This window comes from Hippoglossus hippoglossus, chromosome 4, assembly GCF_009819705.1.
Source record: "Hippoglossus hippoglossus isolate fHipHip1 chromosome 4, fHipHip1.pri, whole genome shotgun sequence".
In the NCBI taxonomy this organism is placed as follows: domain Eukaryota; kingdom Metazoa; phylum Chordata; class Actinopteri; order Pleuronectiformes; family Pleuronectidae; genus Hippoglossus; species Hippoglossus hippoglossus.
The window spans coordinates 23,354,605-23,378,713 of record NC_047154.1 but is presented as its reverse complement, the minus strand read 5'-3'; the positions used below and the strand labels follow the sequence as shown (position 1 = coordinate 23,378,713).

Genomic DNA, 24,109 nt, shown 5'->3' with positions numbered 1-24,109 from the left:
TTTCCTGGGGTATAAAAGTGCTCTGATGATGAATTAACAAAACGCTGCAGCGGGTTTGCTTCTGCTCACAAGTTATTGTTGTTAATAAATTACAGCAGTAAAGTTTTACTGCTGATTAGATTTATTCTTACTTAGATGAGATATATTTATTTCTGCGGGAGGGTCGCGCTCGGTGCAAGAAAAGTTTTAGCACAGTTGTTGAACTCAGCTTGTTTACAGTGTCACTGTATCTACAAAATTAAATCTGCATTTATTTCAGAGCTGTTTTTACGAATCAGGAAAGTCTTTAACTTCCAGCTTTGGAAAGTGGCAACGAATTTCATCATCATAAAAAATGACTCTGACATTTCCCTCTCCTGGAAGTTTCAGTTTCAGTCTTTTACTCCGTCACTCTGCAGAGAGGAGCATATTAACACGCATCAATAATGTCATGTGGAGAAATAAAAAAGAGAAGCTCCCCCAGAAAACTTTTTGGAGGAACAACAATCTGCGATGTAAATTTATGTTAATTTAATTTGCTCCAGAGAGGGAAAAGGGGTTGCTGTGTTTCAGCTTCATTTAACAGGGAAACAAAAGACCTCAGCTCGGTTTGTACGGATTTTCAGCCGCACTAATAATCCTTCTTTTCTCTGTGAGAGAGGATTTGAGTCCTCACACTGTACATGCAAGTTTAATATAACGCCAGCAGCTGCGGATAAACCACCAGACAGACAGGTTACATTTTAGTTGTGAATAGAGGTGATACTGGGAGGAAGAGGGCACTTTCACATCTTCCTTGTTTGGTGCCGACCTTCACGATTTTTCCGTTAAGTTCCAAAATAACAGGAGTGAAAGGTTCCTCAGACCAAGAGTCCGGAATTTCAAAAAGAATCTTCTACATATCTAGTTTGATATTATTCAAAACACTTCATCTTTATTCTCAAAATGAAAAAAATAGTAATATTCTTCCATTTTCTTGTTTTGTTTCGTCTCCTCTATTGTTGCAGTCGTGAGTGAAGCCTCAAATTAAACGAGTCAGATATTCATGATGACATTGTTGTGCATATTCTGTCAATCAAACGCCAGCTCCAGTTTCCTTTTGTTCTATTAGAAAAATGTGGATCTGTTATGTGGCACTGTCTCTTTTTTCATGCACAGTTTTTCTCTGTCCTCCTGTTAACTACGCAGGAAAAAATAAAAACGCATTTCTATATGTGCACCACAGGAATTTACCAGACAGCAGATATTTAGAAGAGCGACTGTCAATTCTCTCCTGAACCGTAAATCATCATCGTGTGTGAGAGACACAGAGAACAAATACTTAAATTCGACTGTAATGAGGTAAAATCACGACGCATGACGCCACACTGAGATGGAAAACTGCATTTTCCACTTCTTCTCCTGCTCCTGCCTTTAAATCCCACCCACGATGCAAACGCACTGCGGAGACAGTGAAGAACAAATACCCGACATTAATATCTGGATGGCTGGCTTTCATTGCACCGTTTATATCTGGCCGTCAGCTCCTTTTCAATTCTTCCTATTTCCTGTTGTGATTATCTCTTATTCCACCTGTCAGAAAAACACAGATTAGTGCTTCAGCGGAAACACATTAAACGTCTGCCGAGTGGAAAAGGGGTGACAGTCGGTGCTTTATAGCCCGAGCTGCTGAAAGCTCCGCTGGTGGAAGCTCCTGGCAGAGTCCTGGCGTCGGCTCCTCTCGGCAGGTGGTGCACAGAGGAAGAAAGGAAGACAAATCTGTGTAAGCTCATTGTAAAACCTTTGCTCAGTCACTTAGAAAAGCTTCCGAACCAACTCAAAGACAAAGTGTGGGAGTAAAGTTTTAAGAGTGACTTTTTATTTTTGTATTCATATATACAGCAGGTGTTGAAATGATGGATCTCAGCTGATTCCGGTTCTCTGTGCTTTGACACATGTCAACCGTCCACTCAGCCGAATCCGTCTCCTCCCGATTTCACACATGTGGCTCCGACATCTCAGATTTCACAGGAGCTTCACATCATCCTCGTAGAAAAAAGTGCTGCTTAGAAATCAAGTCCAAAAAGTCAAGCTCGACTGGAGCAAAGTTGTGTTTTGATCGTCACATCTATTCTGCCAATTTTTTCCTTTTCAATAAATAATTTGTAACGTTACAGTATGGAAGAGAAATATCGTGTTGTAATCCGGACGAATCAACATTTACACTTTTAAATATTTGTAAATATTTACATCCACCGATGACTCAAAATCCACTTTTAACACTTTTTCCAGTTTGTGTACAATATGTACAAAGCGAAGGGGAATGAACAAGGTCGTGGATTCTGACTTCCCATCGTCTTCATGCACTGGTTCCAGTGACTGAGGGGCTCTGGGGGGGGGGGGGGGGGGGGGGGGGTCTCGTAAAGCACTGGGCGCTCCGTCCCCTGAGGTCAGTGGGAGGTCAGGCCTGCTTCTAAATGAAATACTCCTTCTGGTTTTCACTGGCGGCGCCCTGAGAGTCCGCCGGGCTGCTGAAGGGGAGCTCCTGGCCGTCGTCGGGCTGCGCCGCTTTGACCTCCTGGTTTCGATACGTCTCTTTTCTGCTGCAGATGAATCTGACCACGATTGCCAACGCAGACACGGCGACAAATATCACCACGGCGATCACCCCTGAAAAAAACACAGAGATACAGACATGAGCTGCTTTCAGAGTTTCTCCGGAGGAAGTAATGTTATTCGAATGTCCGAGTGAGAGTTTCTGCAGACTTTCGTCGTCTGGCACTTTTTTGTAGGTGTTTTAGGTCCAGGAGACATTTTGGCTAATTTCTAATAACAGCATGAAATTAAATCTAATCATTTAAAGTGTAACTGGACATTTGTGCCACATTTGAGAGGATTCTCTCCAGAAGTTCTTAAGATGTTCAGGAGGCAAAAAAGGGTTTTGTGAGGTCATAGTGATCTCAACCTTTGACCTCCAAATTGTAATCACATCATCCTCATATCCAAGTGAACGTTTGTGCCAGACGTAATGAATCTCTCTACATTCACAAGAACATGACGCCACAGTGACCTTGAACCAACAGTTCTTCCAATTGTTTGGAGCAAATTTGAAGGAAAACCCGCAGATGTTCCTGAAATTGGATTCACAAGACAAAAACATTGTTCAGTAAGGTCACTGTGACCTTGACCTTTGACCACAGGGCAAACATAATGTCTGCAGCCACTGTGTTTGAACAAGCTTCTTTTGTCATGACGGATGCTGACGGATGAATTAAACATCCATCCTTGTAACGCTGCTTCTCTGACGAAATATCTAAATCCAAACTCTGGGAAAACATGGATGAATGAAACAGAAAGGATGAAAAACCTTTAATATCAACCCTGTAGTTATTTTTATGTAACTATAACGTAACTTACTCATTTAACTGAATTAACATCCACTGCACAAGAAACACCATTAAGCATTAAAAGACAGGCGGTAACTTTTTCTAACAGTATCACAGATCAGACCCTGTGTAATTTAGTTGGATGTTAATGTTTAAATCTCTTTATCGAAAAGTCATTTGCATGTAAAAGGATTGAAAGATTGAATCAGACTATTTCGGTTCTTTTTTCGTGCGTTAATTATTGCAGCGAGTGACACAGTCTAAACGCTGCAGCTCAGCATTGACGTCTGTTTGTGTATTGTTCTCAGACGATGTGGGTTTTGTCTCTCCTGACATTTCCATCTCAATCGGAAATAGCTCACGACAAACAGTCAGTGTAATAACCGGTTCACCTCCCCTTTGTCTGGAAAAGTTAGAGAGCATCTTTCCAAAGTTCTGTTCCAGCTATAAACAGAGTCACGCACTTCGGATGCAGCCTTTGTTAATTATGCCACAAATTTAGGTTCTGGGAAAAGGTGTTATTATAATGAAAATGTTCTCATCAGTCGATATTGATGTCGATTGTTGCTCCTGAGTGAAAGCTGAAGAAATAAGTTTGTGTTAAACTTCCTCACTGTGTGTGTGTGTGTGTGTGTGTGTGTGCACATTTTCCATCATAGGTTTCATTAGTCGTGGGATTGAATCCCTATATCTATGTTAATCAATTACTTTTAATTAATTATGACTGTTTGTGGTCTCTCTCTCTCTTCTCTTTTCCACCCACCCCTCCTCTCTCCCCCCTTTTCCCTTATGTTTACTGATATTTAATGAATTGTTTTTATTCTCCCCACTGAGATGGACAGCCTCACCTCCAATTAGAGCCGAGTCACTCCTGATAGCGTTGACTAAAGGTTGACCTGGATCCACTGAACCAGGTTGATCTGTGAGGAAGAAAGAGAGAGAGAGAGACAAGAAAAAGTGAAAAGCAAGAAGTCACATAAAACTAAAGTATGAGATAGAATCGTTGCCCTCTGGTTGTGGGTCTCCGACAAGTTGCGGTAAATATCTGTCCAAACCACAGACTTAGAAAATGTAATAAAGATTATTATATAATAACAATAATTATAATTAAAATACGATGAATAATTATGAATTCTTGAGTTATGCGCCCCCAAAAAATTGCTATCTTGAGAAGGAGAAAGAAGGTTTTTTTTATCTTGACCTTTGACCTTTCTACCAAAGTCTGTTATTCCTTGAGTCCAAAGTTTCTGTCAAATTTGAAGAAAGTCCCCCACAGTGTCTCTGAGATGTTGGGTCAGAGTGGGACACACAGAACAGAGACAGGATGCCTCAGGTTACAGGTGTTCACCAGCGCTGAGGCAAAGAGGAGAAGAAAGATGAGGAGGAGGAGTGAAAGGACGGATGAGGAGGAAGGTGGAGTCGCTGTGGGAACCATCAGTCAGCACCGACCTGTTGAAAGCACTTGTCTGACTAATCTCATCTTCGGTCGTTCCATCACTCTCGCTGCTGATCGAGGAGGATGTTTAACGAGCCAATAAAAACAGAGAAGTGAACGTCGCTAAGAATAATATTAAAGACATAACAGATGAGTGAGAGGAGCGGGGGGGGGGGGGGGGGGGGGGTTCCCTCGTGATGACTGTGAGTCTGCTCCTCGTACCTGACAGGGAGTGTGTGGTTTCTGCCGTGTAGGACTTGGCTGGGGAGGAGGATCCACAGCTGGACTGGACCAGCGGCCCGGTGACGACGGCGTCCCCGTCAGGATGCAGCAGAGCGGCTTTCAGGGGACTGACGGAGTTAAAGCGAACCGCTGACAGACAGCCGGTGAAGCCGAGGGCGGCCAGCTCAGCCAGCTCCGCGTCCAGCTCAGCCAGCTCCGCGTCCAGCTCATCAGACTCTGTGGACAAAGTAGTGATAAAGTAAGATAATGAAGTAGTTTGGTTGTACACAGATTTCTGATCCTGCACCGAAACACAAGGTTAAAAGGTCTTTGTGTACATGTACAAACCCAGCGGGCCTCACAGCATCACTAACTGTGACGCCGGGTGCTGAATAAAACCCTCAGTGACTGTAAATGTCAGTGTGAACTACACTTACTCCTTAAGAACAGTGTGATAACAGATCCCATCATCGTCAGTCACCTGAGTTATCACCAGAGAGACACAGCACAGTGTCTGTTTATCAGCCGTGTGGAGCGTCGGGCTGAGATTGAGTTTTAGATTGAATGTGATTCTCTGGGCAGCAGGAAGTAACTTCACTTTGAATTAAACATCTCACGACATGTGTGAGTATATAACCTACAAGATTGAGACGGGACACAAACAGAACCGAGGTTAGAGCTGTGGCTTTTTTATTTCTTTCTCTTTAGCTCCGCGTTTCACTTTTTATACTAAATCAAAGCAGAGTATTTTAATTTGAATGAAAAACAAATGTGCTTCACCCGTCATGCATGTCACCGGTGGTTAGTTAATTATTTTACTTAATTAAAAGTAGCAACACAACCGGGTGTAAATTATTTATCCAAGTAAAGGTGTATGAACATCAAATCAAATTACTCAACGTAAAAGCACTTTGTTTTGCAGAATGGTCCATTTGAGAATAATTTAGCCTATAAGATCATATTGAATTATAAAAATAAAATGGGGTATTGTTGCAAAATTTCTGTCATTGTTATGAAACCTCCTTAAAAAACGTTTCTGTGACTTCACTGCAACAGTCAAACCCTGGCACCACTGGCCTTGTATCTAAGAACTGAAGAACTGTCCACCTCCTCCCAGCTGCTGCCCCTTACATCCTCCTCTGTGCACCCCCCCCCCCTTCTCCTCCCTCTCTCCCTGTCTCAGTCTCTCCATTCTCTCCTGGTCCATTAGTTAGGCTGATGGATGACAGGGCTGCCAGGGAGTGACAGTATATCAACTATCTTGCTGCCTCTCCGATTCGGATACTGATCCGACTGCCTGGATCCCGTGGCTCCGAGGGAAGGCCGGGTCACATACGAACACGACCCGGGTCATCAATAAAAGAGCAGCGGGGGGGCTTCGCCGGAGCAAACAGCCCCAGCAGCCATTTATGTCCGTTTTTCACATGTGCACGGCGGAGAGCAGGAGACATTTCCAATTTTTCATGGTCAAAACTTGATGACAAGAGTTACAGTAAAGAATCCTGAAGCCAAAAGGCCAAACTATGGAGCAACTGCACAGCCGGCAGTGAGACGAGTGGGCAGGGACAGAGTGCAACAGCAAAAACACACATACAGCCAAGAGTCAACAAAATCAATACACACAGAAATGGCAATACAACCCAACACTTCTCGTGCACAGCAGAACTGACGCAGTGCAAGAGACAGAAAGTAAGAAAGATGCAACCATCTTGATTTTAGTGGAAGCAGAAGCACAGAGTTGTTCATTTCTCTTCTTCACCAGGAGGGAAGAACTTAAATCAAGCAGATCATTTTCTGGTTGCTAAATCCTGAAACCTGAAACAAGTGAGAACCTTCACACTTGTGTAACAGTGAATAAAAGAATATGAAAGAAGACAATAGTCTCAGCGAGTTACATCCAGTTCCCTGAATGGACTCCAGTTGTATGCATCCATCTGAAGTCCTCTGCTGCTCTATGCTACATCACAAACTGAATGAAGGAATCAACAGCCGCTGGAAGCAGACGCCCACTGACTCCGGTTCTGCTCCATGTTTTCCTCCTGTTTAAAGTTTTTCTCTGCACAGTCGGCGAAGTGCAGCTCCTTGTGGGAACTGTTGTGTTTCTCTATAATAACTTGACCTTGCTGCGGCGTGTCGAGAACCTTGAGATGATGTATGTTGGTAGTTGGTGTTGTACAAATACAATTTTGGTTACAGTTACTGTGGGGACATAATTAAAGCAAGTGTCTAGCATCACAGGAGGGGGGGGGGGGGTATCAGCGGGTGCAATCTGATACTGGACGATAAATCAAAGCCTCCACGTTAGTTATCTACAGTGAGAACAGGGTCAGGGCTGATCAATTATACAGTAACTGTAACTCAGTGCGATTTATTATCATCACATCCCTGCTCCTTTCTCAAATTTCAAGTAGTTTTTAATGGAGAAACTCATTTGATACCCGAACCCAATCTCAGCCCCACATATTAACCTTTGTTTAGTTTTCACCTCTGTCCATTTATTTGTTGGTTTGTTTGTTTGTCAGCAGGATTACGCAAAAAAAACCCACTGAATGGTTTTTCCACAAAACTTGATGGAAGGATTGGACATGGAACGAGAAAGAATGACGATGGTGCTAATGGTGACATTTTAGGATTTCCCGGGGACGTATCCACGGGTTAAGAAGTAAATACTCCAGCACATTTAGGGCCTGATATCGATGAGTGTTTGTAAAGTGGTGCAGATCCAAACAGAAATCTGAGTTTAAATGTGGTTTCATAGTGGATAGGATTGTTTCGGCTGTTGTATGGTTACAAACCTGTTACTATAACCAAAGTGAAGCTGAGAAAACGTTGATGCAGAAGCAAATCAACAGTTCATATTGATCTTTAATAGATGTGGAACGATGTCTGATTGAACATGACGGCTTTGCTGCAGAATTTAAGGGAACTGGGACCTTGGCGGTTATTTGAGAAAATATCCAGATAGGAAAACGCCGTCCCCACACAGTCCTCCCTCTCTAACAAGAAGCTGTGAGCATCAGCGTGAGTGAAGCCCAGTGTTCCGCCGTGCAGACGAAGGTTGAGCCACACCGTCTGACTTCCTGGTTTAGTTTGACCCCGCGCTCTGCGGCTGAGACTCATTGGTTGTTATGCTGAATCGCAGGGTGCTGACTTCAATCTTCTGAGTAATTTGTTCTTTTCAATCTCTCCTCATTACCATACAAAGTGAAGGAGCTTTTCTCCAGTTATTACCATTACAGCAGCCTGGAGCCACGCTGAGCCACACAGACTTATATAAAGACTGTATTACTCACCGCTTCCGTAACACAGATAAAAGTTCGCCGACATTTACTTCGCTGCCTGAACTCCTGCATTAGCGAAAGAAACAAAACACAGCTGTAAATGCATCTAATGCCTCATAACTGCGACTTAAGTGGTTGCCTCCACCTTTAGTCTGTTCTAGTGTTGTTCTTATTTCCCATCTCCACTGTAACGTACTGTGAAAAACTGAATATGGATATCAAGTTGTTTTTAAAGTGACTGCACCTCTCCCCCCCCCTCCCCCCGGTCCACTCAACGTGACGAGCATTAAACAGCAGAAACGCTCCAGAAGCTGTGGTTTGTCACATGAGGCCAAACGTCTCCATCCTCTTATTCACATGAGTCTGTCTAAGTGCTGAGACCTCTCTTACCCTGGACTCTGCCCAGGATGAGCGACCTGATGCTGTTGAATTCCACGTCAGACGACAAGTTGAAGTCCTCCCTGGTGTTCTGGTCAATCTGAAAGAAGAGTGTATTTCATATCTGCAAATGTGGAGGTCAGCAGGTGGACAGCAAAGACTGACAGAGACAAACTGTTGAGATCTTTATTTAAACAGAATCTTGTCTTCAATGCACATATTTAAAAAGGATTCAGCCTCAAATCAACAAAATCAATGAACCTGTGAGATGCTGTGGTTCACATTAACTGAGCAGAGGAGTCCAAGTAGAGGAGGGGCCCTGTTCGGACCTGATGTAAAAATCTGATCACAACTGGTCCTGAATGTGTTTCCTGTGACCACTTGTGGTGGGAACACACTTTCATTCAGTGGGAGAATGAAACTAAGAGGTACAACATGTTCAGTTAATAGTGAAGACGAGAATCAACTCCCAATAGATTCCTTTCTTAGTCTCAAGTGGCTTTATTTGACAATGTAACCTGAAAAGTTGGTGGTAAAACATGTATTCCCACTCTTTTTGTCATAGTTTCCGAAAATGTCCCTGCTTGTGCTGATCTGTGTGACACAGTGCGAATCATCTGTTGTGTGCGTTCACCTGCACAGACACAGCGTCTGCCAGTCTCCCGATGGTCACTGTGTGCAGACGTCCGTCAGCCAGGTTCACGACTCTGCTGCCCAACACCTCCACATCTCTGCTGCCGTGCAGCTTGTACCTCAGCTCCAGCTCATCTTCACAAGACGACAACAAGCACAAAGACAAGAGCTTCATTTCAAAATGTCCACGCTCGTGAGAAGTCGTAAACCTGAGGAGCCATTCTATTATTTAACATCTATTACACTGTTATTATACTGTGAGGTCGAGTAGATCGAGCTTTATTTGTCCCTGTGGACTAATTTGTTTTACACACACAGAGCCCATGAAAGCATTTACGTTTCCTTCACATTTAAAATATCTTTTACAAATAACTTTTAAATGTAAAATGCTGTAAACTACGGCAACTGAGACTTCTCACACAAGTGCATTAATACAACAGGAATTCAAAAGTCACAACACAACTACAAAAAACCACACAGCGGAAACACAACAACCACAAAAGTCCTGCATTCCTATTTTCAATGATTGCACTTGTGTGAGACGTCTCGTCCCCGATAGTAGACGGTAAAAAAAGCTGAATATCAATCTGATCTGATCTGATCTGATCTGATCTGAGCGAATCCATTTGACACATTCATTTTTTCACTTCTTCACAGAACAAATAACATTTCATGCAGATATGCGAGTGTTACCGAAATACCAGCTGCCAAATTAAAACGCTAAAAACCGTTTAACATCGCTTGGAAGGATATTTTATCTCTATGAATAACACTGTGTTAAACTTCCCAAATGCCACAGCTGAGATAACTTGAATCTGCAGATTTTACAGATGAGCAGAAATGATAGGAAAACAGATAAGATAATAATGAATACCTTTTGTAATTAATAACTGACTTTATTTCTATGAAAAGAGCCGATCTGGATGAAGATGAAAGCAGCGGTGGAGAGGGCAGCGGGTGGTTCAGGCTCAACGGAGACACCGAGGTACTGAAATGAGTCTGTGTGCAGCAGCTGAGGCTTTTGTTACTGCAGCAGCAAAAAGAGAGAAACATGAGAAAAGCCTTGTTGAAGCGACCGAGTGGAACCTCTCTCTGGGATTTAATTAGATACATCTGCGAGAGAGCAGATACCTGATGATGAATTCATCGGTTACTCAAAACCTGCCGTCCCTGAGCTTTTCCTCCGTCATTAAAACAGTTACTTCTAAATTCAAGATTTTACTCTCAACTCATTCCACAAAATCTGTCTGTGGATCAATGCATATTACGATGTAATCAGCCTAATCAGGCTTTATTTTGAAAAGTTGTGAACTGCGGTCTGAGGATTGTGTCGATTGCTCAACAGACGAAAAACAGCCGACGTACAATGACTATAAAAAAACAGAATTCGGTTGATAAAGGTTGCACAACAGCTTCATTAAACCAGGTAGGATGAACACAAAGTTTGTTGTCTGTTTATCAAAAGCTCTGCAGACAGTAACAATATGAAAGTATATTGGAGAAGTGTTTGAGGACGACTCACTAATGACGTGGAACAATTCTGAAGTAGATTCCTGAGCATCGACACAGAACAAGCCAGTTGGTAGTTGTGCCTTCAATGATGACAGATTTTTGTTAAAAACTACAAATGAAATCTCCCTCAACTCTCGTTATAAATAACCCGGTGTTCAGCTACAGTATATTTACAAGTTGCACACACTGGATAACTGCTAATCCTGTTATGCAACAACAGAGTGCTGGAGTCGCTCCCTGCCACCTGGAGCTATGTGAAGCTCTACAGTGAAACCAGTGAACACAATTAATAGTCACAATGGCAAGGAACACGGCGGAAAAATGCTGAAAAGAATTCTCACTTAATAACGAGTGAAACAAATGTTTTCCGTGCAGCTCCACTGGGCCTAACCACTGGAGGAAGCAGTCGACAGAGCACGACACGCTGATCCCAGAGGGACGAGCAGATCAGGAGAAGTAATTGCAGGGACGATAAGATACGAACAAGAGCTGCAGAATGAAATTTGGTAAAAGAAATCTACTCGCGTGTTCTCACCGTGTTCGTTGATCAGCAGTGCCAGGTATTCTTTGTGGAAGGAGTGGACGTAGAGCAGCAGAGCCGGACTCTGTAGGGTCCTGAAGCTCAGAGAGATGTTTTCTCCTCTCGGCGTCATGTCGGAGAAGATGGACGGAGACGGAGCGCTGCTGCTGCTCTTGTTGCTGCTGCTCAGCTCGTACGGCTCCTTGAGGATGTAGGAGATGGACATCGAGGACGTGAAGCTAGCAGAAACCTCTGGAAGGTGGAAAAGTTTGAGAGTCAGGCAGGAAAGAGAAAATGGAATCATTGCACTAATTGGAATTTTGAATTGAATTGAAGAAGTGATGACTCAGGTTTTCAGGCAACAACTCTGCTTTAGACACGATTAGGGACCAAGAACGTCTCTCAGTACTGTGTCTCCTTAAATTCAATCAAACTGCACCAAATTACATTGATAGATATCAGATATGCCACATTTTTCGATTTGACATGTTGAGAGAAAACTGGGTGATGTTACATTTCTTTTCAATTTGTGTACAAATCATTTTTTTATGAGACAGAGGACGACTGGGAAACAGCTATAGTTGTTAGTATTTCACTTTCTTTTTATCTGCTGTGTCATGGCATCAATCAAATGTATCAATCAAATTATATTTGCATAGCCCATATTCACAAATCACAGTAAGCCTCAATATGTCCCTTTAACTCTGTGATGTCTTTAGACTGGAGAACAAAAGAGATTAGTTTAATCTGGTGGATCTACATGAAAGTAATTCCCTCGTCTTGTCTGAGTGGTTTGTTTAATACTCTCGTACCATCACTAAAAGACACTTTATTAGGAACACATGCAGTAATTTGATTAGCCAGTCATGCTTCATCAGACAGATACAGACCAGGAGCTTCAGTTAATGCTCATATGAAACAAAGGGTGGTGCCGTGTGCAGTGAGTGCAGAGAAATGGGAAGTCAGTGAGTTTGACTGTGGCGTGACTGTTGGTGAGTGTTTCTGAAGCAGTGGATCCTCTGGGATTGTTCGTGCACGACAGTAGTTCACTCAGCATGTTGCAAAAAACAACCCCCCAAAAAAAAAAGAAAACATGGAGGAAGGAAACGTCCTGAACTAATGAAAAGTCGAATGCCTGTCTCCTCAGAGTGGGAACATCTTCAGGACACAGAGAACTGGAGCAGAGGGAGGTTGTTGCACTCAGCTCTGAGCTTGTTGTCGCTCTGCAGCTCATCGATTTTGCATCGGAGGATGTCAGACACCGCAGCTGGTTCCACAATAAACAGTGAACCAAATATGTCCAGCTGCTTTTTATTCTCTATTCATGTCCTGGAACCTCTCACTAACCGCCTGGAGTTTCCTAAAATGCACCAGAAGCTCAACAGATAGCAGCTTTTTGTTCTTGCAAAGTAAGAAAAGACACAGCACTTCCCCCTCTCCAGCTGCACTTTCCATATTGTGCTTGTACAATATCACTTATCCACTTTGCAACGGTTCTTCGAGACAAACGGACACTTTGGAAAAAACGCCACTTTGTCCGTTGCAGCAGCTCCAGATGCTCCTTTTACAAACTCTCCTTCTGAATGAGGTTTTCGGACTCGGACATTTTCTCGAGTTTGGCTTTCACATATGAGGAACAAAGACGTGTTCACAGGAACAGGAACAGGTCTGGTACATTCAGGTCTGGTACATTCAGGCGAGGGATGGAGTCCGGGTAGAGCGAGCAGGAGGCAGGACCTGATGTAATAATTCAGCCAAATAGTTTTAGTATACCGCACCTGGAGACCGGCTTCAACCCACAGACACTGAACTGCTATTTCAATTTTAATGTATTGTCCTTCCAACTGTTTGTTTGATTTTATGTTGCACTGGTGAGCCGAGGTTGGAAAATAAAGTTATATTCATTCATTTATTATAAAGGTCCTCAACGTGCCTTCTGGCTCGCTGTGACTTTTCAAGAAATTACAAATAACTGTATTCTCCCATTGGCTCAATCAGACATTGACATGTTAGTAGAGGCCAAGCAGGAAAAGTTGTGGAAATTGTCCTGGATGAATGACCCAGACATTTGGGTTCTCACATACAGCCCCTCCAGAATATTCAGGAGAATATCTGTAGTTCAGGGCTTGTCTGGAAGCAGCGATCCTGCACCATTACAGTGGGTGTGTTGTTAGTTGTCCCCCTGAGAGAGTCTGACTAATGCACCACTGCCTGTGACTGGCATATCAGACTCACAAAGAAACCTCCTCTTCTTAATTTGGAGAAACTCTGGATGGAACAGACAGACAGTGAAATGCATCGCGTAGCAGAAGAGGCTGCGGCACCTTTATGACAGAAGGCTCCAGTGAAGGCGGACGGGCCACAGTCACAAGAGAAACCGTTGGTTCTCTCCACACAGCGACCCCGGTTCTGGCAGAGAGAGCCGTAGCTGCTGCAGTGACCCGGGCAGCCGGGCTGGACCCCGGGGGTGATCTTCGCCCTCTCCTCCAGGTCCAGGGTGACGCCGTTCAGCTGCAGAGAGCGGATGCAGCCGCGGAAACCTTTCTGTCTGGACGCAGTGCCTCCTGTCAACAAGAACAAAGATCGTACACTCACAGGCTCTGTTCACAGTCAGTGATGCCAGATGTGACTGACACAGAGACACAATGGTTAGACGTAACGGTTGGTAACGTTTTCTTTGAGAGATCCTGCTTAAATTCTGCGCTAAGCTATAAACAGGAGACTGCAACATCACTATGGTCAGAGAACCCCAAATGAGGCCCAATGACACTTTCTACTGAAAGCTTTATTATTTTTTTTCAGTTTGTTTGACGACTAAAACGTCTAAATGTGTGTGTGATGTGCCTCAGATGGTGGTGGAGGTTTGCTCTTCAACTTTACTACTATTTATCTGTTTTCACACTATGGCCTTTGTTTATAATTTTGATAATAAATAGTAAGAAAAGAAGTTCCAAAGAAACTCCTGCTCCACAGTATTTATACTGTATACATCATGTACCATTAAGTTTCCACTTGATCTCTGCCAGATTGTCAGATTTTCTTGCATTATGTTCTTTACCTGTCGGATTTGATTATGATCGTGTTTTGGTCTTTGCCTTTGTTTTATGAATTTTGCCTCAAACTTTATATTCTTGGCTTTTGATAAAGTATTTACTTCCACACCTGTTTCTTCAGAGCTTTTCAGATCACTCTCTTTTAGTCCCGTTTACAAGGCTTTTCTCACAGAGCTGATTAAATAATAATTTGAAAAGGTTTCAGCTATGTGGTAATTAAACCAAATCAACGTGTCTAATCCTAAGCCTATTGTACTGATCTAAATGATAGGCGTAGTTTATACTAAAGGAGGAAGAGTAGCTCAAAAATTTACTCACATAATCAAACCATATTTACCTGCCTCTAAACAAATTCCCTGTGTGTCTCTGCACGACTGCACGACTGTAAATCTGTAATTGTTTGTCTGCTCGGCAGTAAAGTCTGATTTGTCAGTCACATGTTGCCACTGCAGCACAACAAGCCCGTGACTCTGCTGCAGAGACACCGACACAGCCTGTGTCTCTGCTGGCTGCTGAAGGACTAAGTGTGTGGAGGCTGATAAACCATGTGGTGTCTGATGTTCATCCAGACCAGAGTGAGAATCTCTCCCTCCGCTCACCTGACATGTAACCCTCCATTACAGCAACCTCACACTGCTCACAGGGTTCAGACTCTAAAAATTACATTTCTCATTACGCTGCGAGCTCAACATCTTGTTCTGTATCCACGCATGGCAGTTGTTATTGTTCTGGCAGACTGGAAGTGGCCGGGTATTACTCTCACAGCTTGAGTCTGGAAAACAGCAGCTCATCATACAACAAAATCACTAACCTCTGTGAGACTCTAGTTGGCTTCTGCAGCAACAGCTATCAAACACTCACAACACATTACGAGCGGGGGTGTAGTGACACCAGATCATTAGACTGATGTTCCGACACTGATTCCTCCAAGTGAGGAAAATAAATATTTGCAAATGTGGTAGAAATCCACTCATTAAAGCGTACGTCATACAAGAGACCCACGGAAAAGTTGTTGCATTGATGGACTCACAAAGTCAATGAATGCATCGAGTAACATGCAAGAATAAAGTCCAGGTTGAAAGTTGCCAGGAGCCTTTTAGCGGTGCGGTGAATTAAATCATTTTTTCTGGTATTATTAGCTTGTACTGGGATGTGTGTCACGGTGTGCATGCAAAATCAATGCCTTCCAATAGCTATAAATTAATATGAACCAGAATCGTGTCATAGAATTTAACCTGAGGCAATATTATGGTTAATTAACAGATTTTCTGGAGCATATGACTCCTCATTCCCTAAAACAAGTTTAGAGGAATCCACGTGCATATGGCTTTGGTATAAATAATGGTTTTTTTGCAAACAAAAACACCCCCCCCCTTCCTGCGGTCTATTTCAAAATCCCATCATATTTTCATGCGAACATTTAAATCCCTCTGCATCGCCGGCAAATACCATCCAGGACAGTCCTGCCCATATAAGGAGAACACTTCCTTAAAGCCCTTCAAGAAGGATTATTAGCTTAACACAACCGGCCAATCCAATGCCCACCTCCCTCTCTCCACCACCATTATTATTTGTTTGTTGACGTCTGTTTTTCCTCTTCAAAAATGTGTGTTTGCAAACGAACAGACGTCCGTAATATTTGCAGAAGGACAAAGCCTCATAATAAAAGTCGGATTTTCAATCTGCTCAAATACAGTTTGACGGATGAGGCGCCGAGCAGTTAGTGAGTGAGTTTGAACTGATGTTGATAGAAAGACGTACTCCATGTTAGTAAATGGGTTAATGGGATCAAATAACATATTCTCAAAGATGGTTTCTGTCATTTTAGGTAGTGATGTATGTTTAAATGCTGTTTTTTCTGTTTGGTTCTAGTATTATATTAGTAAATTGATGGTATGGGGTGAGACATAATGATGGTGAGCTGAGACTGACTTGCAACTGGTCGAGCATGTGCATGTGCAGAACCTCAACCCTCCACACCACGAACTCTACTGCACAGACTCCAAATGACATTAAAGCGCAAGATGGCGACGCCCGTATCCGGGACATGTCCGCTTCAAGTGGCGATGCATCGTCCATCATTACTCTCTCAACAGCATGATGAATCTTTATTTTCACCATAACCTTAAACAAACCCTGACTACTGTACATTTCGAGGCACTTTGGAAACACACACAATTTCACACTCCTGCTCCTCACCTATGAATAACTGACTGTTCAGCTGCAGATGGATGTGCCCGTCGGCGGGAGCCTCCTGCGTGGCGGCCGGGAACCCGTCGACCCGAAGTGACGCCTCCTTCACGTTTCGCTCGGCTCGCACGCTGTGCCACCGGTCGTCGTGCAGCGGGACGCTCGTCTTCACTCGCACCTCCAGTGGACCGTTGCCAACGTCGAAGGAGAAGACGACCTCCGAGGAGGCTGTGGAGGCAGAGGATGGAGATAATGAGATAAAGGGGGGGGGGGGAACACAAAAGGGATGGTTAGCCTCGGGCTGTGCGGCGGTTTGGACGACTGGGTGTCACTGTCACACCAGCAGAGAGAGCTTGACTTGTTCCTGTTGAATTGCAACTGACTGAATAACAAACCTGACCTGACACTTTGAGATAATTGTGTCCTCTGACGAGCGAGACACTGTAAATCTGCCGTGTCACTTCCAAAAGGTGCCACAGCTCCGTCTCTACACGGAGACAAACAGACTTTAAACAAACCATCACGGCACTGTGTGTAATCGTGTTGACTCTCCGTCATGTTTTCTGATCTGCTCCCAGTGATGTGTGCGGATTCCAGTTTGAGACAACAGATGTATGAAGACTCTGCCTGATGAGTTATTTCTGTGAGGAATGCAGGGGGATTACATAATAACGTCATTTTGTAAACGTTAATATTTAAAAAATATAAATGTGTCCTTCTTCAGCCTGAAAATGTAAAGAAAAAGCACATTTCTTCAGTTTGGTCCCGGAGTGACGCCATATTTCAATAAACCCATTGTGTCCTTTCATCATCATCATCATCATCATCATCATCATCATCATCATCATCATCATATGTTGTGAGAAGTGTGAAGAGACTCACTCCCACCTGCCCAGCTGTTGGCCGGATGGACGGACAGATGGACAAAGATCTAAGATGATTCAGAGACCAGAGCAGGGCAAGAAAGAAAGACTGCAACATATGTGCGTGTGTGTTTGCTTGTGTGTGTGTGTGTGTGTGTGTGTGTGTGAGTGTGTGTGCCAGCTGCACATTCTTCTTTCACATCGTCGTCACACAAGCAACTTTTATTCCAGTTGCTGTTAACTTCAAGACTAACTTTCTCTCTAGTGGCCAAATAGTAAATGTGTAATAATGTTTAGTAGATATTTCGTGGACCGTCACAGTTGCCCCATAAGATCACATGGCAGTGGCTGCTGCTGTGTCTCGGCGTCTGGCGGAGACAATCTACTGGACAGATTGTAAAGGTTTTTTAAGTACCATCCATTTACACACGCAGATTTACAAACATAGGGCTGCTAGAAATGCTGTTAAATGCCCCAGATGGATACAAACTCCAAACCTAATCTAGACTTTTAGTCATTAACCTTCACAGCGATTACACTGGTAAAAAAAAACCTAACATATAACGAAGAGAGGTGAGCTGGAGGCCACATAGGGTCTGTTCATCCTTCACCACCCTGTGCCTACGCTCCACCTTTAGAGATGAAGTCAGCGACATGTGTGTGTGAAGAAAACACGATCCCTCACGGACAGTGGAGAGAAAAGCTGCACCGCCCTGGCGCTCTCAGAGAGAAAGACCCAGAGGAATAAGTTAATAAAGCAGCTGCTCTCTGGCCTCGCTCCAGTCAAGTCGACGGCACTTTTAACGATACAGAGTCACCTCAACACCAGCTGTCATAACACCAGCAGAGATAAGAGACACCTTCCACCGTAACCACGCCAACTAGGAGGGACACCTTTCATCCTAAATGTCTAACCACGTTTGTGTGTGAGGGGCAAAGGCAATTATTAGAAAGATATTGCACCTTAGTCCACAAAATTCATCTGTCAAAGAGTGTGGCCAGTAAGGGAACATCTTTAACTCTGGACTTCATGCTGCAGATTTCTTCTATCGACACAAAACAAGCAAACGTAAAAGATTAAAAGATTCCTGATATGACATGGTCTTAAGGTTTGGTTAGTTTCAGGTACAAAAAAAGAGTTTGGTTCGAGTCAGTGAAAGTCTGGTTTTGATAAAAATTACTTGGTTGAGGTCAGAGATTGAGGTTGGGAAGAAAACAGTGCTGAGCCACAATGTTCTCTGCTCCTGTGGAGAAACGTCTGACTCGTGACAGAGGAAACTCGTCAGAATGTGAACAGTGGACGGTGAACAGAAGACAGAGTCCTGGCCTCGATATCCACTGCCACAAATTATTGGCTGTTGCCCTCAGAGGTGAATTCATCATCAGACGATAGCCGATGGGCTCAGAGGATAATATGTGACTGACCCAATAATCATCCACCCTGACACAAACAACAGGATTCCTGCAGTGTCCGAACCATGTCCGTGGGTTGTATTATCGCTTGGATATTAAGGGAAAGATCAGGGAATATTGATTTGAAAATGCGGAGGTGTCCTTCAAGCCCAGAGGGTTAAAGGTTCAGTGGAGGGTGGAAATAATACTAAAGGGCCCATATTGTGTAAAATACATTTTCTGGGCTGTTATCCGTAATTACTTGAAGGGGTCAGTAAGTATGAAAACAGTCACTCTGCGGACTTGTCCACTCAGTCTTGGTAGGACGTCCTCCCTCTTACTGCTGTTTAGAACAAATCACGAAACCTGGTAATGAGAGTAATCCTCTATTCACACTCACAGCTGAGTTCGATGCGGATGAAGTCCTTGATGCCCAGGTTTTCCAGGAAGACCCCAGAGGAGGACGTGGTTTTAAACAGGAAGGAGACGTCCGCGTTCAGCTCGCCGTGGAAGGTGGGGAAGTGCAGGTAAGACGTCTCCCTGTCAAAAAACGCAGCGTTCCAGAAGTTCCCTGCCAGACAAACAAGAAAAAAAAACAATTAACGTATGTCCCTCTTTATTTTGTGTTCTGTGATATATCACCTCGGAACAAAGCTTATTATAACACAGCTCGTTGTGATGGGCTGGATAATGAAAATCATGTTGTAAACAAATGAACCAACTGTTCAGTTAATTAGAAACGAACAAAGGCACAACTCCAGCTGCGTCGTCTCATTTATGTTGATTTACTTTGTAAGAAGTTTATATATTTATATTTTTTTATTTGCTCGTTAAACAGAAGACGGAAATCAGAGGCAATTATCACTTAGATGAGTTCATTATATATCTTCTCATCATACGTTGTTGTTACAGAGCATAAATGGAGTCATACTTCAGCTATTGATTTCCTAATTAGCAGATATATTTGCAGCCTATTTTTCCATTAAACTACTTCTTTGTTTGGGCGTATTTCTGCTTGGTTTTTAATATCTCTATTAAATCCTTAATTACTTCTCATTTACACATCACAGAGACATTAACAGAGGACTAATTGCTTATATAGAGTGTTTTTTAATATTTAATTATTGAAAAGTCGCCTATACGATATTGAGCAACATTTTTCTTTTACTGTCAACCAATTAAAAATAACATAAAACTTCTCCAATACTGCTGAAAGGTTGAAGATATTTCACAGAAGTAACCAAATGAGCCCTGACGGAAATGGACTCACTGTCTCCATGACAACGGAGCGGTCCCACCCTGTAGGCGGCCTCCGACCCCGGACGCTGGACGTCACCCAGCACCAGAGACCTCACCGGAAGAGACTCCTTATGGGTGAGGAGGCCTGAGTCGTTGGCCCTGGAAGTAGAGGAGGAGGAGGAGGAGGGGAAACAAATTAGGTGACGAAGAAGGAGGAGATCAAAGAGAAGAGACAAACAGGAGGAGGAGGAAAGAAGAGGAAAAAAGTCAAGAGTGAGGAAGGGGGGTGATGAGAAAAGATGTCGAGAAGAGGAAAGAGGAGGAAAAGGAGAATGACATGAAGGAGAAAGAAAAAAGGGGAAAAATGAGAGGAAGTGGGACGATGAGAGGAAAAGGAAGAGGAGGAAGAGGGAGATTGATTAAGACAAGAGGAAGAGGAGGAGAGAAAACAAGAGAGATTAGGTGCTGAGGGATTAGGTGATGATGAAGGATGTGGAGGAAGACAAGGTGGAGAAAAAGAAGATGAGGTTTGATTAGAAAAGGACGGAGGAGAGAGGAAGCTGTAAAACAAGGTGAAGACGAAGACAGAGGTGAAGAAGAGGGCATCAACTCTAGCGAGCTGAGAAGTCACGCACGCAGAACGGGTGAAACACTTGTGCCCACAGCTGAACCCAAACAACAGAGCGTTCAAACGAAGAGTCTGGGCTCGACTCGACGTCTCTGCGAACGATGTTTTGTGGAACCGCTGTTCTGAAGGAACGTCGGCTGAAGGACTGATCTGCACAAACACGCTCAGCTCCTCCGTGTTTCACCTTCCAGCAGCTTTTGTTTCTGCACATTTTTTAACAAGAAATAAATCTGGGGACTGTCGGCGCAGAAAGACGCCGTGAATCTGTGGAGAGAGTCTGTAAAAATAGAGTCAGATTGAGGCAGGGAGATAATAGAAAGACAGACCTTTGGCGATGCAGACGGTGGCAGGATTGGTTACAGTACGGGAGAAATGGCTCTAACGGTATAATTGGTCACAGGATTGGGGAAGGCGACCTAAATAGAGAATTGCTCACAGCGAGGATGAAAGGATTTGAATATAGGAGAGGATAAAACACGAAGAGAGAAGGATCTGTAAATATTTGGGGATTTGTCGTGGTCTCCTTTCAGTCCGGTAAACCAGGATGTGTTGGGAAACGCTGAATCGTTTTGATGACTCATGAGTTCAGCCTCTGAAACAACATGCTACCTTTTCAGTGTTATATCTGCTCCAAGACACAATATTCATCTTTTAAAGCTGGTGTAACCAATTAACGGCTCTTGACCCCGATAGCGTACGGATGTGGGCCACTTCAGGCAAGGATGCGGCACTTCTTCTGGTCTTCTGGACAAAATGAATCTTATCCCAAAGTGGCCACTTGTAAAATAGCAAATATGGCTCAAATATCCCAAAACAAAGGGTCGGTCTCATTTGGCGAACATGCAGCAAGGTGTGATCGATTGTCACTTCTAACAGACTTCCTCATTCTTCCGTCATAACAATGTTGATCCAAAGGACATGAAGTAACGTACCACTGGTCGTAGTCAGCGTCACAGTTGCAGTAGTGATGTGAATCCAGGCAGGCGTCCTGCAGACCACAGGCACACTGACGACTGCCCGGCGGAGCTCCAGCCCAGTACGTCTGGATCTGACCTGCACCCGGACCTCCCACCCACCAGCTGAACGGAGCCCCCTCTGAAGGACACACACACACACACACAAACACACAAACATATTAATCATTCCACATGAATGATACAACAGAGGTAAGACAATAAATCCTGTGAGGATACAGTGACTGATGACTGAATGTCTCTAAAAGTGTCACTCATTTATTTTCATCGCACACACATTTGTGGATGTGTTTATTTAAGTCCATGCTTGGCTGACATATAAAAGAAGATATATAGAACCATCCTCTTGTTCTTCCTCCTTCCATCCATCTAAAAAAGACCCATTGGATTTGAACACAAACCCAGCCGCGCTCTGTGCCAGCCCTGCAGCGGCTCCTCACAGCCTCGCTGCCCGGCCTTGATCATGTATCGCTGCTGTTTCCCTGATAAAACAGGACAGATAATGGGCAGCGGCTGTCTCTAGACCTCTCTCCCTCAAAAGGATCCTGATAAGTAGGTGCACAAAGTGGTGGCAGGTGACTTTCTTCAGCGCACTTTGAAACCTAAGAGCCTTATTTTCTGGTAGGAAGAAGAAAGGAACATGTTCAAATTAAGATTCTGTTTTGCCAAGAAAGAGGAGCATCAGAAGAGCAAAGTTGTAAAACAATGCAACTTGTAATTTCCCATTTTGAGCAGTTAAGTTATTAGAAGCTGAGAGAAAGTTTCAGCCGCTGCAGCGGGATGAGGCGGAGAAAACGCACAACAGAAAAAGTAACTGATGTTGAACAAACTAAATCAGAAGTTCACCCCACTCCTCTCCTCTCCGCTGCCAGATATAGATCCTGAGCCGAACCTGTTCTCTGATGCCCTTTTACTTTTAACTACACGCTCTCCTCCACCTTCAGTAAATAAACACAAGAGTGCTTGACCTGAATATGTGACTCTCACCCACAATCATCTCAGTAACTTAAAGCAACACTATGTAACTTTTACTCGGCAGCAGCGCCCTCTACAGGTGGTTTTCATGTAGAGAAAAAACAAGATTTTTACCTGGTGTGTTGAGGAGGCGGGACTTCCTGCAGTGGTACGACAGCTCCTGCTCGCAGTGCTCCGATTGGCCGATGATGGCGAGTAGCTGCTCCTCCTCAGAATCGTAGTAATCGAAGTGGACTGAATATTGGTTTCGCTCTGGAGACGAGTGAACTCTGCTCAGCTCAGTGTCGTTGTGCTGGATCACCATCCACGCCCTGTCCTCTGGTGGGAAGACGAGGGAAACGCAGACATGGAGGGAGATACATTGAATAGAGAGGAGCTGGGTTTACTGGGTTGAACTGAGATATGTACTGGTACTGTGTGTGTATCTGTGTGTGTGTTTGTGTGTGTGTTTGTGCTACCTGTCATGTTACAGTGGACGAGCTGGGGTTTGATTGGTCCACTGCCGTCAACGTCTATGTAATAATGTCCCGATGTGTTGCCTCTGTGTTTGTACGCCTCACACGACTGCTCATAAGTCGCTGGGGAGGAAAACACAATGAAAGAATATCAAGAATAACTAAATAACTTTCTACTGAATCAACAGCAGCTTTGTCACAAAGTTGATTTCAAACGGTTTAATGCAGAAAAGATTTCATAGAACAAAAGAGTCAAAATATAAATCCTTTTCCAAACTAATGAGAAGATTTTGTCAGTTATCATTTGAGAATTTACGCAATATTAAAAAGATTTCAATTAGTAACTGTCTCCTAAATAATGTTCACATAAAACTAAACAGGTTTTTTTTACAGAAAACAGAATAACTGCCTGTGTTATGTCCAGAGGCACGATGCATTTTTTAATGACTAAAATATAATGAAATAATAAATAAAAACAAAACACTCGACCCAAATGATCGCTGCTCGTCTCCAAAGCGTGTTTGTATTCTGTGAATTTCCCCAAAGGAAAATACATCATTAATCAAAATAAATGTAGAAAAATATCATAGAAACATTGAAAGAGCGTCAGGAGGTAAATAAATAAAACAGGCATGGATCAAAAACTTACAGTCATACAACAATGAGACGACTGTGGAACTAAAATAGGTGCAAACAAATTGTGTAAAACCCTGTGTGTAGAATACACACACACACACACACACACACACACACACACACACACACACACCCAACACACACTTAACATAACCGTGAATCAGCTTGAAAAACGGTTTGGACACCAATATAACAATAAATCCTGAACGTAAGTGAGTGTGTGTGTGTGTGTGTGTGTGTGTGTGTGTGTGTGTGTGTGTGTGTGTGTGTGTGTGTGTGAACCTGAGCTGGCTCTGGTCCTGTCCGGAGCTGATCGTACCACCACAGAAAAAGATTGCGTTGTAATCACAGCCACAATCCTGTTGATTTGACTCACCTA

General features: G+C 43.5%; 1 protein-coding gene across 1 annotated transcript in view; it reads right to left on the bottom strand.

Annotated features, from left to right (window-relative positions):
* Positions 1–1,815: 1,815 nt before the first annotated feature.
* LOC117759899 (contactin-associated protein-like 4) overlaps positions 1,816–24,109 on the bottom strand; it is a 72,128-nt gene continuing 49,834 nt past the window's right edge. The window contains exons 12-25 of the mRNA XM_034582394.1: positions 23,098–23,217; positions 22,754–22,957; positions 21,623–21,785; positions 20,094–20,221; positions 19,224–19,394; positions 16,578–16,796; positions 13,650–13,889; positions 11,341–11,577; positions 9,295–9,428; positions 8,673–8,760; positions 5,002–5,238; positions 4,193–4,264; positions 2,408–2,628; positions 1,816–2,353 (exon numbers count right to left, since the gene is read on the bottom strand). Coding sequence (XP_034438285.1) covers positions 2,432–2,628; positions 4,193–4,264; positions 5,002–5,238; positions 8,673–8,760; positions 9,295–9,428; positions 11,341–11,577; positions 13,650–13,889; positions 16,578–16,796; positions 19,224–19,394; positions 20,094–20,221; positions 21,623–21,785; positions 22,754–22,957; positions 23,098–23,217 — 2,210 coding nt within the window. The 3' untranslated portion in view covers positions 1,816–2,353; positions 2,408–2,431. The remainder of the gene's footprint in view (positions 2,354–2,407; positions 2,629–4,192; positions 4,265–5,001; positions 5,239–8,672; positions 8,761–9,294; positions 9,429–11,340; positions 11,578–13,649; positions 13,890–16,577; positions 16,797–19,223; positions 19,395–20,093; positions 20,222–21,622; positions 21,786–22,753; positions 22,958–23,097; positions 23,218–24,109) is intronic.